A 15,044-nucleotide genomic window follows, 5' to 3' on the forward strand; every position below is an offset into this window, starting at 1 on the left:
GATGGACTCTGAAAAACAAACTGAGGGTTCTAGAGGGGAGGAGGGTAGGGGGATGGGTTAGCCTGGTGATGGGTATTAAAGAGGGCACATTCTGCATGGAGCACTGGGTGTTACGAACAAACAATGAATCATGGAACACTACACCAAAACAAATGATATAATGTATGGTGATTAACATAACAATAAAAAATAAATAAAGAAAATATAAAAAAATTTTCTATATAATTTATTTTTGCTCTAGTCTTTGTTATTTTCTTCCTTCTGCTGGTTTTAGGTTTTGTTGTTCTTTTTTTTAGCTCCTTTAGGTAAGGCTGTTTAGATTTTTCTTGCTTCTTAAGGTAGGCCTGTATTGTAATATACTTCTCTCTTAGGACTGCTTCTGCTGTATCCCAAAGGTTTTAGACTGTTGTGTTTTCCTTTTCATTTATTTCCATGTATTTTAAAAAATTTCTCTTTCTTTTCCTGGTTGACCCATTCATTGTTTAGTAGCATGTTATTTAACCTCTATGTATTTGTGGTCTTTCCAAATTTTTTCTTGTGGTTGACTTCAAGTTTCATAGCCTTGCGATGAGAAAAGATGCATGATATGATCTCATTAGTACTGGTTGAGGCCTGATTTGTGACCCAGATATGTTCTGTATGTGATCTGTTCTGGAGAACATCCAATGTGCATGTGAAAGGAATGTGTATTCTGCTGCTTTGGGATGGAATGTTTTGAATATATCTGTTAAGTCCATCTTGTCCAGTGTGTCATTCAAATCCATTGTTTCCTTGTTGATTTTCTGCTTAGATGATCTGTCCATTGATGTAAGTGGGGTGTTAAGGTCCCCTACTATTATTGTATTATTATCAATGAGTTCCTTTATGTTTATTATGAATTGTTCTATATATTCGGGTGCTCCCATGTTGGGTGCATAAATATTTACAATTTTAAGATATTCATGTTGGATTTTCCCCTTTTGATATATTATGATACAGTGCCCCTCTCATCTCTTGTTACAGTTTATTTTAAAGTCTACTCTGTCCAATATAAGCATTGCTACTCTGGCTTTCTTTTGATCTCCTTTGCATGATAGATGTTTCTCCATCCCCTCACTTTCTAATCTGCAGGTGCCTTTAGGTCTAAAATGAGTCTCTTGTAGGCAGCATATAGTTGGATCTCGTTTTTTTTGTTTTTTAATCCATTCTAACACCCTTTGTCTTCTGATTGGAGTGTTTAGTCCATTTACATTCAGAGTAATTATTGATAGATATGTATTTAGTGCCATTTTATTACTTGTTTTGTCATTGTTTCTGGAGATTTTCTCTGTTCCTTTCTTGTGTTTGTGGCTTTTGGTCTTTCTTTTCCACTCAAAGAGTCCCCCTTTAATATTTCTTGCAGGGCTGGTTTAGTGGTCATGAACTTCTTTAGTTTTTGTTGGTCCAGAAACTCTTTCTCTCCTTCTATTCTGAATGATAGACTTGTTGGATAGAGGATTCTTGGCTGCAGATTTTTCCCATTCAGCATTTGAATACATCATGCCACTCCCTTCTGGCTTACCAAGTTTCTGTTGAGAAATCTCCAGCTAGCTTTATGGGTCTTCCCTCGTAAGTTAAGGACTCCTTTTGTCTTGCTGCTTTAAAGATTTTTTTCTTTATCACTATATTTTGCAAATTTAATTACAATATGTAATTAAATGGGCCTGCTATGTTGGGCCTGCTTTTGTTGGTTTTGATGGAAGTTCTCTGTGCCTCTGGATCTAGATGTCTGTTTCCTTCCCCAGATGAGGGAAGTTTTCAGCTATTATTTCCTGAAATAAATTTTCTGTCCCCTTCTCTTTCTCTTCTTCTGGCACGCCTACAATATGAATGTTATTACATTTGATGGAGTCACTGAATTCCCTAAGTCTATTCTCGTGTTCAGCTTCCTCTCTTTTGTTCAGCTTCATTATTTTTTGTTATTTTGTTCTCTACATCATTTATTCATTTCTCTTCTTCTCCAGCCTTGTATTCATTGCATCAAGCCTATTTCCATTCTCAGTTACTGCATTTTTTTCTTTCTGATTCTTTTTTATTTCTCTTATCTCTGTGGTAAGGGCCTCCCTGAAGGCTTCCATTCTTTTCTCAGGCTCAGCTAGTACCCTTATGATTTTTGCTTTAAATTCTCCATCAGGCACGTTACTTCTATCTGTTTCACTTAGATCTCTGGCCATGACCTTATCTTGTTCTTTCATTTGGGATGAATTCCTCTGTCTTGGTATTTTGTCTAAATCTCTGGCTTCTTCTGTCTGTTAGAAAAGCCCATATGTTTCCTGCTCCTGAGAATAATGAAGAAGTCATATAGTGTCCAGGGTCCGGTGCTTCAGGATGTGTCTCTGGTATGTGTTGCATGCATCTGCTGTCATGTTTTGGTTGCTCTTTCCTTCAGGCCAGGCATCTGCAGAAGCTCTCCTTGCCTGAAGTGGGCAGTGTTTGGTCCTTGGCCATAATGCGGCACATTTTAAATAGTTTTAACTAATGCTCTTGTCTGGTTGTAAAATGAGACCTGACACCATTTCCAGCAGAACTGAAGCCCTGCTGAACTCTCTGGTCAGGTGACGTGGTGTGGGCAGGTTTTTCTGCTGGTCTTCCAGGCATAGGACCTGCCATGCTGGGACTGAGCCAAGCCTGACTGAGAAGGGCAGTCCCGCAAGAACACAGGGGAGAGGGGGCTTGGTGTAAGCATGTTTGGCAGCCAGTGTGGGCAATGTGTCGCTTCCCACAGGTGGTTCTGTGTTTATGGTGAGGGGCAGGGGAAGGAAATGGTGCCAAACAATTCCTTTGTCCCCATAGAGGCATCTCTCTGAACTCTGCCTCTCAGGAACATGCTCCAGGAAGTGCAAATAATCTCCCCTCTGTGTGCCCCAAGTGCCCTTCAGATTGTTGTTTCCACAGAATCTGTCCCCCGGTTGTTTGCCTGCCTTCTATCCCGGAGAAGGGCAGTGCCCTCATGGCTCCATCCCAGCCAAGCCTGCTGACCTTTAAAACTCCAGTCCTTAAGCCCTGCTGGTTGCAAGAACTCATGAAAGTAAGCCCTTCTCATTTTCCCAGCCAATGGCTTTGAGGAAACATTCTCCTTGTGCATTCTAATGTACTCCTCCCTCTCCCCCCCACCCTCTCTCGTCTCTCTTCAACCACAGCTCTCTCCATTTGGCAGCACCCCATGATCTGTTTCTCCCCTAAAGCATGTCTACATACTTCCTACCTTCTTTGATGCGGCTTCTTCTGCCCCTTAGTTGTGAAGTTCGTTCTGTCAGTCTTCAGGTTGATTTCTGGGGTATTCAGAATGATCTGATAGTTATCTAGTTGTGTTTGTGGGACAAGACAAGCTTAGGGTCCTCCTACTCTGCCACCATCATCTCAAACTTTTCTATATAATTTTATATCTTTTAAAGAAGTTGAGAGGAAATTACATATTTATATTTTGTAATATTAATCTTGTAATTTACCATTTCTGGTGGTCCTCATTTGTTCCTGTGGATTTGAGTTACCATTTGGTATTATTTCCTTAATTCAATATTGCTTTGTTCCCACACACTTAATTAATTACTTAATTCTGTCATTATCAAATATATGCTATAGCCCCAATGATACAATTATACTATTTTATACAATTGATTTTTAGATCAGTTAAAAAAGAAGGGATATGTAATTATATTGCATTTTATAATTATTTTTACCACTGGTTTTTTCTCTATTTTTATCTTTTTTTCATTTAAAAAATTCATTTTTTAAAAAATTATATTAGTTTCAGGTATACAATATCATGATTCAACAAGTCTATATGTTTCTCAGGGCTCATCAAGTTAAGTACAGTCTTTTTAAAAAAACTTTTTACCTATTTTTTTAAAGTAAGCTCTATGCCCAACATGGGACTTCAACTCATGACCCTGAGATCAACAGTCTTATGTTCTATTTACTGAGCCAGCCAGGTGCCCCAAGTACTCTTAATCCCCTCTATCTATTTCACCCATTCCCACTCTCAACCAACCTCCCCTCTGGCAACCACCAGTTTGTTCTCTGTATTTAAGAGTCTGTTTTTTCATTTTGTCTCTTGTTTCTTCATTCGTTTGTTTTTTAAGTTCCACATATGAGTGAAATTATATGGTATTTGTCTTTCACAAGTAGTTTTTTTTTTTTTGTATGGATTCCAATTACTGTCTGGGGTCACCTGATTCCAATCTGAAAAACTTCTTTTAATAATTCTTATGCGGTAGGTCTACCAGCAACAAATTCTCAGGTTTTATTTATCTGAGAATGTCTTCATTTCACTTCATTTCTGATAGTTTTGTTGGATAAAAGGTTCTTGGTTGACAGGTTCTTCTTTGAATAATACATCATTCCACTTCCTTTGGGCCTCCATTTTTTTTTTTCTGAAGAGAAGTCAGCTAATAACTTTATTTGGGTTCCCTTGTACATGACAAGTCATTTTTCTCATATTGCTCTCAAGATGTTCTGTTTATTTTTGGCTTTTTAATATTTTTACTATGATGTTTCTGGGTGTGGATCTCTATTTATCCTACTTGGAGATCACTGAGCTTCTTTGATGTATAGATCAATGTTTTTCATCAGACTTGAGATGTATTCAGCCATGATTTCTTTGAATATATTTTCTGCTCCTTACTCTCCTTCGGATACTCTCATTACACATGAGTTGATGCTCTAAATTGTGTCCTACATTTCTCTTGGGTTCTATTCATTTTTCTTTATTATTTTTTCCTTCTGTTCTTCAGATTGCATAATCTCTGTTGATCTATCTTCAAGTATGCTGATTCTTTCTCCTGCCAGCTCAAATACGTTCAGCCTCTCTAGTGAAATTTTCAAAAATAGCACCAGCATTTTTCACAGAGCTAGAACAAACAATCCTAATATTTGTATGGAACCACAAAAGACCCTGAATAGCCAAAGCAATCCTGAAAAAGAAAAGCAAAGCTGGAGGCATCATGATTCTAGATTTCAAGCTACATTACAAATCTGTAGGCATGAAGACATTATGGTACTGGCACAAAAACAGACACATAGATCAATGGAACAGAATAGAAAACCCAGAAATGGAACCACAACTATATGGTCAACAAATCTTCAACAGAACAGGAATGAATATCCAATGGAAAAAAAGACAGTCTCTTCAACAAATGGTGTTGGGAAAACTGGACAGCAACATGCAGAAGAATGAAACTGAACCACTTTCTTACACCATACACAAAAATAAATTCAAAATGGATGGAAGAGCTAAATGTGAGAGACAGGAAACCATCAGAATCCTAGAGGAGAACACAGGCAGCCACCTCTTTTACCTTGGCCATAGCAATTTCTTACAAGACACATTGTTGGAGGCAAGGGAAACAAAAGCAAAAATGAACTATCAGGACTGCATCAAGATAAAAAGCTTCTGCACAGTGAAGGAAAAAATTAAAAAAACTAAAAGGTAACAGGGGCACCTGGGTGGCTCAGTCACTTAAGCGCCTGCCTTCTTCAGCTCAGGTCATGGTCCCAGGGTCCTGGGATTGAGCTCCGTATTGGGCTCCCTGCTCAGCAGGGGAGTCTGCTTTTCCCTCTGCCCCTGCTTATGTTCTCTCTCTCACTCTCTCTCTCTCAAATAAATATATAAAATCTTAAAAAAAAAAACCCTAAAAGGCAACATATGGAATGGCAGAAGATATTTGCAATTGACTTATCTGATAAAGGGTTAGTATTTTGTATGGATAGAGGTTTCTATGGTTTGTTTTACATAACTGACCACCCCGACCTGTACCTACACAGGTGGGCTAAAGAATGTTATTTGTGACACTTGCTGCATAAGTGACCTTGGGAGCCTGATTAGTTGACATTAGCTGGCTTCCAAGTCAGAATTGGCCCTTCTGGTCTGGATGCCAAGAGCTATGAATTTTGCCTTACAGCCCCTCCAGCTCCAGGCTGGGCTGCTTCCCCCCTAGTAGAATCTGGGAGGGGAGGTAAGCACACCTAGCCCAGGATCCTTGAATATGTAAAGATATGATAACATAGGACTGCAGCTTGCTCCAAATTGCACATAAGCAAACAACTGTTTAACTTCAGACCCCATCACTTGCCATGTCATTTGACCTATAAATATGGCCCTTATGGGGACGGTCAGTTGGAAGTCCCACCTGAGGGGAGGACTCTCTGTCCAGGCTCTCAATCAGGTCTCCAGCCTGGCTATCTCCAATGGGCTTCCCCAGCTAATGAGACTGGATGTTGTAAGTTCAATTTGATGTAACTCTGTGTTAGTCTCCTTTTCTGCTTAGTATTGCCCTCATCTACGTGCAGATTTCCCTTTTCTTCTTTCTGTTTCTATTAGATTTTTATAATATCAATAAAGTGTTTTTCCCCTTTGAAACTAAGAGTATGGCTGCCGTGAATCTTTTCTTTAGAACAGTTAGTATCCATAATCTATAAAGAATTTATCAAACTCAACACCCAAAAAACAAATTAATCCAGTTAAGAAGTGGGCTGAAGACACAAATAGACATTTTTCCAAAGAAGACATCCAGATGGCCAACAGACACATGAAAAGATGCTCAACATCACCCAACATCAGGGAAATACAAATCAAAACCACAATGAGATACCACCTCACACTGGTCAGAATGGCTAAAATTAGTAAGTCAGGAAACAACAGATGTTGGTGAGGATGCAGAGAAAGGAGAACACTTGTACACTGTTGGTGGGAATGCAGACTGGTGCAGCCACTCTGGAAAAAGAGTACGGAGGTTCCTCCAAAAGTTAAAAATAGAACTACCTTATGATCCAGAAATTGCACTACTAGGTATTTACCCAAAGGATATAAAAATACAGATTCAAGGGGCGCCTGGGTGGCTCAGTCATTAAGCGTCAGCCTTTGGCTCAGGTCATGATCTCAGGGTCCTGGGATCGAGCCCCGCATTGGGCTCCCTGCTTGGCGGGAAGCCTGCTTCTCCCTCTCCCATTCCCCCTGCTTGTGTTCCCTCTCTCGCTGTATCTCTGTCAAATAAATAAATAAAAATCTTAAAAAAAAAACAGATTCAAAGGGGTACATGTACCCTGATGTGTATAGCAGCATTATCAACAATAGCCAAACTATGGAAAGAACCCAAATGTCCATCGACTGATGAATGGATAAAGAAGATGTGGTGTATATATACACAACGGAATATTACTCAGCCATCAAAAAAGAATGAAATCTTGCCATTTGCAATGATGTGGATGGAGCTAGAGTGTACTATATGCTAAGCGAAATACGTCAGTCAGAGAAAGACAAATACCATATGATTTCACTCGTATGTGTTATTTAAGAAACAAAACAGATGAACATATGGGACGGGAAAAAAAGAGAGAAGGAAGCAAACTGTAAGAGACTCTTAACAACAGAGAACAAACTGAGGGTTGATGGAGGGAGTGGTAGGGGGATGCATTAAATGGGTGATATGTGTTAAGGAGGGCACTTGTTATAATGAGCACTGGGTGTTCTATGTAAGCAATGAATTACTAAATTCTTTTCTGAAACCAATAGTACACTATAGGTTACCTAACTAGAATTGAAATAAAAATTTGGAAAAAAAATAAGTTACTATACTTTTCAACTCCAAAATCTCCATTTGGTTCATTTTTATCTCTTTTTTTATTATTATTATGTTATGTTAATCACCATACATTACATCATTAGTTTTTGATGTAGTATTCCATGATTCATTGTTTGCATATAACACCCAGTGATCCATGCAGAACGTGCCCTCCTTAATACCCATCACCAGGTTAACTCATCTCCCCACCCCCCTCCCCCCTAGAACCCTCAGTTTGTTTTTCAGAGTCCATCGTCTCTCAAGGTTCGTCTCCCCCTCCGATTTCCCCCCCTTCATTCTTTCCCTCCTGCTATCTTCTTCTTCTTCTTCTTTTTAACATATAATATATTATTTGTTTCAGAGGTACAGGTCTGTCATCTCTTTATTGATATTCTCTATTTGATGAAATACTTTCATCATATTTTCCTTTACTTTGTTAAGCATGGTATCCTTTAGATTTTTGGACATTTTTATAGTAACTGCTTTGAAGTCTTTGTCTCCTAAATTCAACATAATGGTTCCTCTCAAAGACAGTTTCTGTTACCTGCTTTTTTGTGTGTGTTGACTCAGACTTTCCTGTTTCTTTGCATGTGTCATACGTCTTTGTTGCAAACTAGATATTGTGGATAATATGTTGTAGAAACTTTATAGATATGTCGATACCCTCCTATATGGGGCTTGTTTATGTTTAATTGCTATTTGTTTAGTGACTTGGCTGGACAATTTCAATGAACTCTATTTTTCCCACAGTATGCAGCCTCTGATGCTGTTCCTCAGAGGATGTAGCCTTGGGCATACACACTGTCACCTAAGGAAGACCACAGTTTTTGTTTTAGTCTTCTGTGGTCTATTAAGTGTCTGCCTCTGTTGGTATCATACTCAGCTGTTAACCTCCACCAATTGGCAGCTGATTGTTCTATTATACTGTATATTGCCCCGAAGTACAAATTGTTCTACAGTCTCATCCAGTTAAATTCAAGACCTATTTCAGGATTTTGAGGCCAGCCTTTGACACTTGTTCTAACCCTAGGATAACTCTTTTTAGCTGTCTCTGTCCCTGGTTCTTTGCTAAAAACTTCTAGCTAGTCTATGGGTTAGTTTGTTGCTCTAATAGAGCATCAGACACCTCTCAATTTCTTAGAACAAAAATCTTCACTGTTTTTCAGAGTGCCCTTAGACTTGAACTTTCTCACAGTCAGTTCCAAATAAAGTCAGTTTTCTTGGGAAGAACTATGGAGCTTTTCTGTTTGTGTGGCCTGCCTTTCCTTCCATGCTACTAGCAAGGTGGGCCAGGCCTATTATTCTTGGACTGCTCTGCCTGGGGTTAAGCTCCATGAGTGGGACTGAGGAGTAGGAACGGAGTTCCAGACCTCTTAGATATTCTTGGCTAGACCAGAGTTTCTGTAACACAGAGGTGGGGAGAATGAGAAATGCTGGCAACCTCTCTCGGGGAGAGATCATAGCCCTAAACCAGGAGCTAGGGGAAGAGGAAGCCTTATATTCTTGGCTACATCCATGCTGAGTAGTGCTTGTGTCATGGTGAGCGGGGCGAGGGAGGGAGTAGGTTGTGGTCGAAATGCCACACTCTCACTGCTCTTACCAAGATTTAGATTTGCTTGAATAAATGTTCCTCTACTTGCCGTATGCCCTTAGGACAATGTCCAGTGACTAAATGGTCGGGTTTTTTTTTTATTTATTTTCATAATTTATGGTTATTTTGCTGGGGGGAAGGGCAGTCAGCTTGTCTAAGCCTCTCTTTTAACCAAGGTTCAGATTTTTAAGAGTTCAAACATGTGCAGAGAATTGCTTCCATGAAAGATGAAAATTTTCCATGAAGATCTTTCATACGTTATCTACTGATTATCTCTCACATCTATCCTTTTCATCCTGAAGGCTACTGCCTTACATATGTTCTCCATCATTTCTTGCCTAAAGTATTTCACTAACCTCCTAACTAGTCCTTCAGCGTAATTTTCTCTCCCATTCCATCTATCCTCCTGCAACTGAGCAAATCATCTGAAACTTTCTTGACTGTTTACCTTGAGTGGTTCTCTGATGACTATAAACTAAACTCCAAACTACCTAGCATGATTTACAGGCCCTTAAACAGCTAGCTCCAACTTTCTAGCTTCATCTTTTGGCATTTTTCCAGATCTATCTTATACTCCAGCCATAGAAGATAACCAGTCTTACCTTGGTGGCCAGTATCTTTCCAAATTTGTGCTGTAGCCATGCTACTCCCTTTCCTTCTCTGACTTGTGAAATTCTACTTACTCCTATTTATACTGCAAAGGCCTGATCAAATTATTTTTTTAAAGATTTTATTTATTTATTTGAGAGAGAGAGAATGAGAGAGAGAGAGAGAGAGAGAGAGCACATGAGGGTGGGGAGGGCCAGAGGAAGAAGTAGACTCCCCACTGAGCAGGGAGCCTGATGTGGGGCTTGATCCCAGGACCCTGGGATCATGACCTGAGCCGAAGGCAGATGCTTAACCGACTGAGTCACCCAGGCACCTGGCCTGATCGAATTATAGCCATCTTTTTTTCTAAGCACCTATCAAAGTCAGCTTATTGAGGTGAAAATCAAATATTAAAAGTCAGAAATCAACAAATATTTGTTGAATGCGTATGTCTCATATAAGCCTCTTTAATATATTTCTGCTTCCTTTCTGGACTCAAAATGAAAACCATAAGAAATATTTAGACAGTTTGCTTTGTAGAAAAACACTCCAGAGTTGGTACTAAAAGAATATTAGAAATGGAGTTATAGCTGCCATTCTATTTAAATGCATAAAACCTAAAAATATATTTACTCAGGGATGAACCTCCCCTCCAAAAGATGGAAGTATGTGGGTAGCTATGTTATAATTTTAATAAAAGGTAATTCAGGTTCTGGGCTGTGCACTCCAGAGGGAAAAAAAGGAAGGCTTTATCACCAAATATTTATTTATGCAAGAAAAGGAGAACAAGAATATTCTGGGACAATTCTTATCCTGAATGCCCTTAGTACTTAGTTCTATAGCCAGATAGAAAGAGAAGGAAATTAGAATGTCAAAAATGTAGTAGTATTCTGAGTACATTTACTTACTCAGGAAGATCTGGAAAAGGTCCTGTTTTATTTACAAACTGAGTATAATCAGATTCATTGTCCTCCCCAAGTTAGGAGAAATGAAAGGGAATTATGTTGGTTCTTACACTTGCCTTTTTCAGGTAAAGCACCTAAAGCTAATAACAAAACCATCTGAAAAGGGTATATTATTCAATAATAAAAAAAATCAATATTTGAATTCTGATTCCTAAGTTAATTCCCTTAATATAATTTAGATGCCTTCAGACAGATGCCTTGTTTATAATATATACATAAAGAGTAGGTGATTCAGTTATGTTAATACTTACTAAAGGCTGGTCAGTGCATAGCATGAGAACAAGCAATAAACCCTAACCCTTCTTTCCCACATCACCATCTCATGGTATCTGAGGCATAATGAAAGATAAAAATTACCCACCTAAATAAAATCTACTCCAGATTTCCTGGTTCTCCATTCTTAAAATTAATTAGTACCCCAGACTTGTTTTTCAAGGTAAAAGAATACTAACTAGACCTCAGAGAGTTGTTTCTCTGTAAAAAATTTGCAAAATATTATATTTCCGCTGTGTGTCTTTGAGCAACGTCAACAGCTATGTCGTTTTCCGGTCAACACCTTGGAAGAAGCCACGTGTGCCAGAGCACGTGCTCCTCACTGCAGGGGCTCCCAGCCATTCTGTCCTGGTACTGACCTGAGGCAGTCATTTGCGCTAAGAACAGCAGGTACACGGAGGTAGCGTCCAATTGCAGGTGTCCCCACTGGTCATCACCCACTACAGTGGCACAGGTTTTGGTATTGTACTTGGCGTGGAGGCTATCCTTGGTACTCTGACTATACTTGAAGCATTCTACTTTATCCACCTGAAGAAAACAAGAACAGTAAAGGAAGGCAATGCAGAAACTTCGTCCCATATGCCATCCTTCTGTAGTACTCCAACATGTATCATTGCATTTAGGTTTCAGGCCATGGTGAATATTTAAAGTACATTGTTACTTCTTTTTCCCCACACTAAGGCAACTAGGAAAGTCTGCTGTTGCTGTTTTTTTTTTTTAATTTAAGCAATTCAATTATAAAATCATGCCAGTTAAAGCCAGCTATTTCCTACTCACTACCTCTCTTTTGCTCTTCAGATGGCTGTTTTGTCACACTATAGATACAAATTGAGATGCAGAGGGGTTGAGTGTGAACAGACTAGTAAGAGACAACTGAGTTGTAAAAAGGATTCCTTTGTTCCTGAGACAGAGGGAGGAATATTGAGGGAAATTAGGGTAAGGGGATCTATTTTGAAGGAATACTGAAAAGAGCTGGGGAGAGATACATGCAGTGGCAGAGAAAACATATGAACAAAGGCTGAAACCAGAGGTCAGAAAGGAAACATCGTGCAAGGGACCAACTGAAAGACTTTGTTCCTAAAACTGAGGTTGGATTGTATGTGCATCTGATATGTGATAGAAACTACTATACCTTTAAATAAGGTTCATGAAATTGGTGGCTTTAAACCTATTTGGTAACGTGGAAAATAGAAAATACAATATCTAAAATACAAAAAAAAAAAAAAAGGAGCAGAGAAGGGGAAAAAAGAAATGATGGCAATGATCTCCCCCAGGTGAGAGAGCACTGATAAAGAAGTTCAGAAGTCTGGAGTTGATTTCTTTCTACTTTAGACTTGTTGCGTGCCTGTGGATAGTCACTTTATTAATGTGGGCCTCGACTGCTTCTTCTAATAAAATGTAATCTTGGTCTCAAGAAAGTCAGTTCAGATTCAATGTGTACAACATGTGTAAAGATCTCCTAGGATAAAAGCAAAACACTTTCTTTTCAGTAAAATACTTTTGAATAAAAAAATCATAAACAAACCCAAGAGATAAACCACAGGATGCTAAAAAAATTTGCAGTGTATGTGACAAAACATTAATATCCATAATGTATAGCAACTCCTCAATTAGTCAAGAAAGAGCCCAAAATAAAAATAGATAAAGGACTTAACAGGCAATTAACAGAGGAAATACAAGTTTTCAGTCTATACAGGAAAGGATGCTCAACTTCATTCAAGGTCAGGAAAATGCAAATTAATGCAAGCAGATATAAGTCTTTGGCACTAATCTCTAATCCTAAAATCTAAAACACTGCCACAAAAGTTCTTCCTCTTTAAGTTCTGTGCCAAAATTCACTTGGTGGCAACACTTGATTCAAACTGACATGGGGCTATTTGTAGTCTTTCCTTATTTCACTGAGTGTGAAAATGCATGTTTCCCTATGGAGAGATGAATGTTTTTGATGATACAGTGCTGTTCTGGACCTGCTGAGAACATAATATTCTAGTATCTGCACTGTACTGAAAAATCTGAAAAAGTCTGAATTCTAAAATTTTTCTGGTCCTAAGGGTTTCATATGAGGGCTTATAGGTCTATATCATCTTTACTCAATGTACGTAATTGCATGTACAATAATGATGAAGTATACTAAAAAGGCATTTGTAGAGCGGGAAAAAAAGACTGGAAAGAAACATTTCAGTGGTAACTGGGTGGTGAGAACACGAGTGACATTTCCCTCCTCGATTCTGCAAATTTTCTAAAATTAGTGTCTACTATTTGTGAAATGGCAAGAATATAAGCTATGAACAATTCCTAAAGGGTAGAGACACTGTTACAATGTGCTTTTAATTAGAGGGGGAGCTGTTAACAATGCCATACCTGTCTGATCATGCAGTGCAGCAGGCCCCTCATCAGCTTCACTACACTCTGCAGAAATAAATGGAAACAAGACTGTTATAAACACCCCTAGATGCAGGAACACTTACTCAGCAACTGCGGTTGGTACATGACCTTTTCAGAAGAAGTAACCCTATCCAGGGTTCCTATTTACATGGCATTTACTTTATAGGCACACAGAAGGGCTAAATTGCAGCTAAAAGTGGAATCAAAAGCTGCAGTTGGTGCCTCCTTCAAGTCAAAAAAAAAAAAAAATCCAAGCTCCAACAGGTTTATATAAAACCAAGGCAACCATCCTGTTAGAGGACATTCTGCTTGGAGAAAAGACAGCTCAAAATTCCTAAAGCTGTGAGGATATTCTATCATATATCCTATGGCCTAGAGAAGCCAACATCATCACTTTCTTTTTTCTAAAGTAGCCAAGACTTATCTTTAGGAGTTCACAGAAATATTTATCTGTACATTTTCTTTAAAGAATAAATGAACTTCAATTCAGAATAAGTGTAAAGGGGAATTGTTAGTGCAACTCAACCTCTTTTCCATGAAAAAAAGCTACAGTCATTCTTCATTCTTAAATCAACACTCTTTCTCTTACTAGGGTTTGGCAATTTCTAATGCACTTAGTTTTCCAATCACATTCCAAAATTCTGATCACCAACTATATACTGTACTAGCTGGCATAATATAACATAGTAATAATATATTTAATTATAATATGGTATAGTAATAATATACTACACTAGTTATAGTACATGACACTAGAAGGGCCCATCAACAGTGGCATGGGTAGGCAATACATTTTGGAAAAACAGCATCAAATGGCTTCTCCATTTCTTTAAGCTTTCCATTTCACAGTCCAAAAGAAATACAACCAGGTTACTCCAGGGAATGCTAGCTCAGAGGTGGCTTCAGGACATCCCTGAAAACTAATCTGCTTGGGATCCAGATCACTCTGTCATTCCTTCAAAACACTGAAGACTATAAGCAATAGGCATAATAAGGATAAGTATCTATTAAATTATGCTCCAAGTCTTTATGTAGTCTTTTGTTGAGAAAAAATAAAAAGTGTTTCCTTGGGAGAGTTCCCTTTCTTAAGTAATTTCTGTCTACAAATGGTACCCTCCCCTTACAGATCAAGGGAAGTAGATAGGTAGATAGATAGATAGACAGAGAAAGCAAGAGAGAGCAGGCAGGCAGTATATGATCTCGTCATCTTTTAAAGCATGAAGCATTTATTATAAATAGTGAAACTGACTGCAACCCCTATAAGAAAAATCTCTATCACAAAAAAGGGGGACTCACCTGGGTGGCTCAGTCAGTTAAGCGTCTGCCTTCAGCTCAGGCCATGATCACAGGGTCCTGGGATCAAGCCCCACATTGGGCTCCCTGCTCAGTGGGGAGCCTGCTTCTCCCTCTCCCTCTGCCCACCCCCCCAACTTGTGTGCTCTCTCTTTCTCTCTCTGTCACATAAATTAAAAAAAAATCTCTATCACTACTTTGACCCTAATGAAAGAGACCATCCTTTTAATATACCCTGTTAGAGAAAGCATTTAACACAGCCTCCTCTGTGGGGAACTTGATTCAATTCCGAACTATCTTCTACATGTCACCACATACTCACAGGTTTCTATCACACTCTTTCAACTTTCTTTACCATCAAGCCCTGTTACT

The 15,044-nt window shown here is 38.7% G+C and overlaps 1 protein-coding gene across 8 annotated transcripts in view; it reads right to left on the bottom strand.

The window, feature by feature from the left end:
• Positions 1–15,044, bottom strand: part of PHKA1 (phosphorylase kinase regulatory subunit alpha 1) — a 159,198-nt gene that overhangs the window by 137,220 nt on the left and 6,934 nt on the right. For 6 of the 8 annotated variants that reach the window (XM_073885813.1, XM_073885810.1, XM_025851300.2 and 3 more), the window contains exons 3-4: positions 13,356–13,403; positions 11,354–11,522 (exon numbers count right to left, since the gene is read on the bottom strand). The exons of 1 other annotated variant lie outside the window; for it this stretch is intronic. In XM_073885813.1, the coding sequence (XP_073741914.1) occupies positions 11,354–11,522; positions 13,356–13,403 (217 nt within the window). The remainder of the gene's footprint in view (positions 1–11,353; positions 11,523–13,355; positions 13,404–15,044) is intronic. One more of the 8 variants, XM_073885811.1, reaches the window with a different exon arrangement.

Source organism: Callorhinus ursinus, unplaced genomic scaffold, assembly GCF_003265705.2.
Source record: "Callorhinus ursinus isolate GAN/ISIS: 27379988/994484 unplaced genomic scaffold, GSC_fseal_2.0 scaffold66, whole genome shotgun sequence".
Classification (NCBI taxonomy): Eukaryota; Metazoa; Chordata; class Mammalia; order Carnivora; family Otariidae; genus Callorhinus; species Callorhinus ursinus.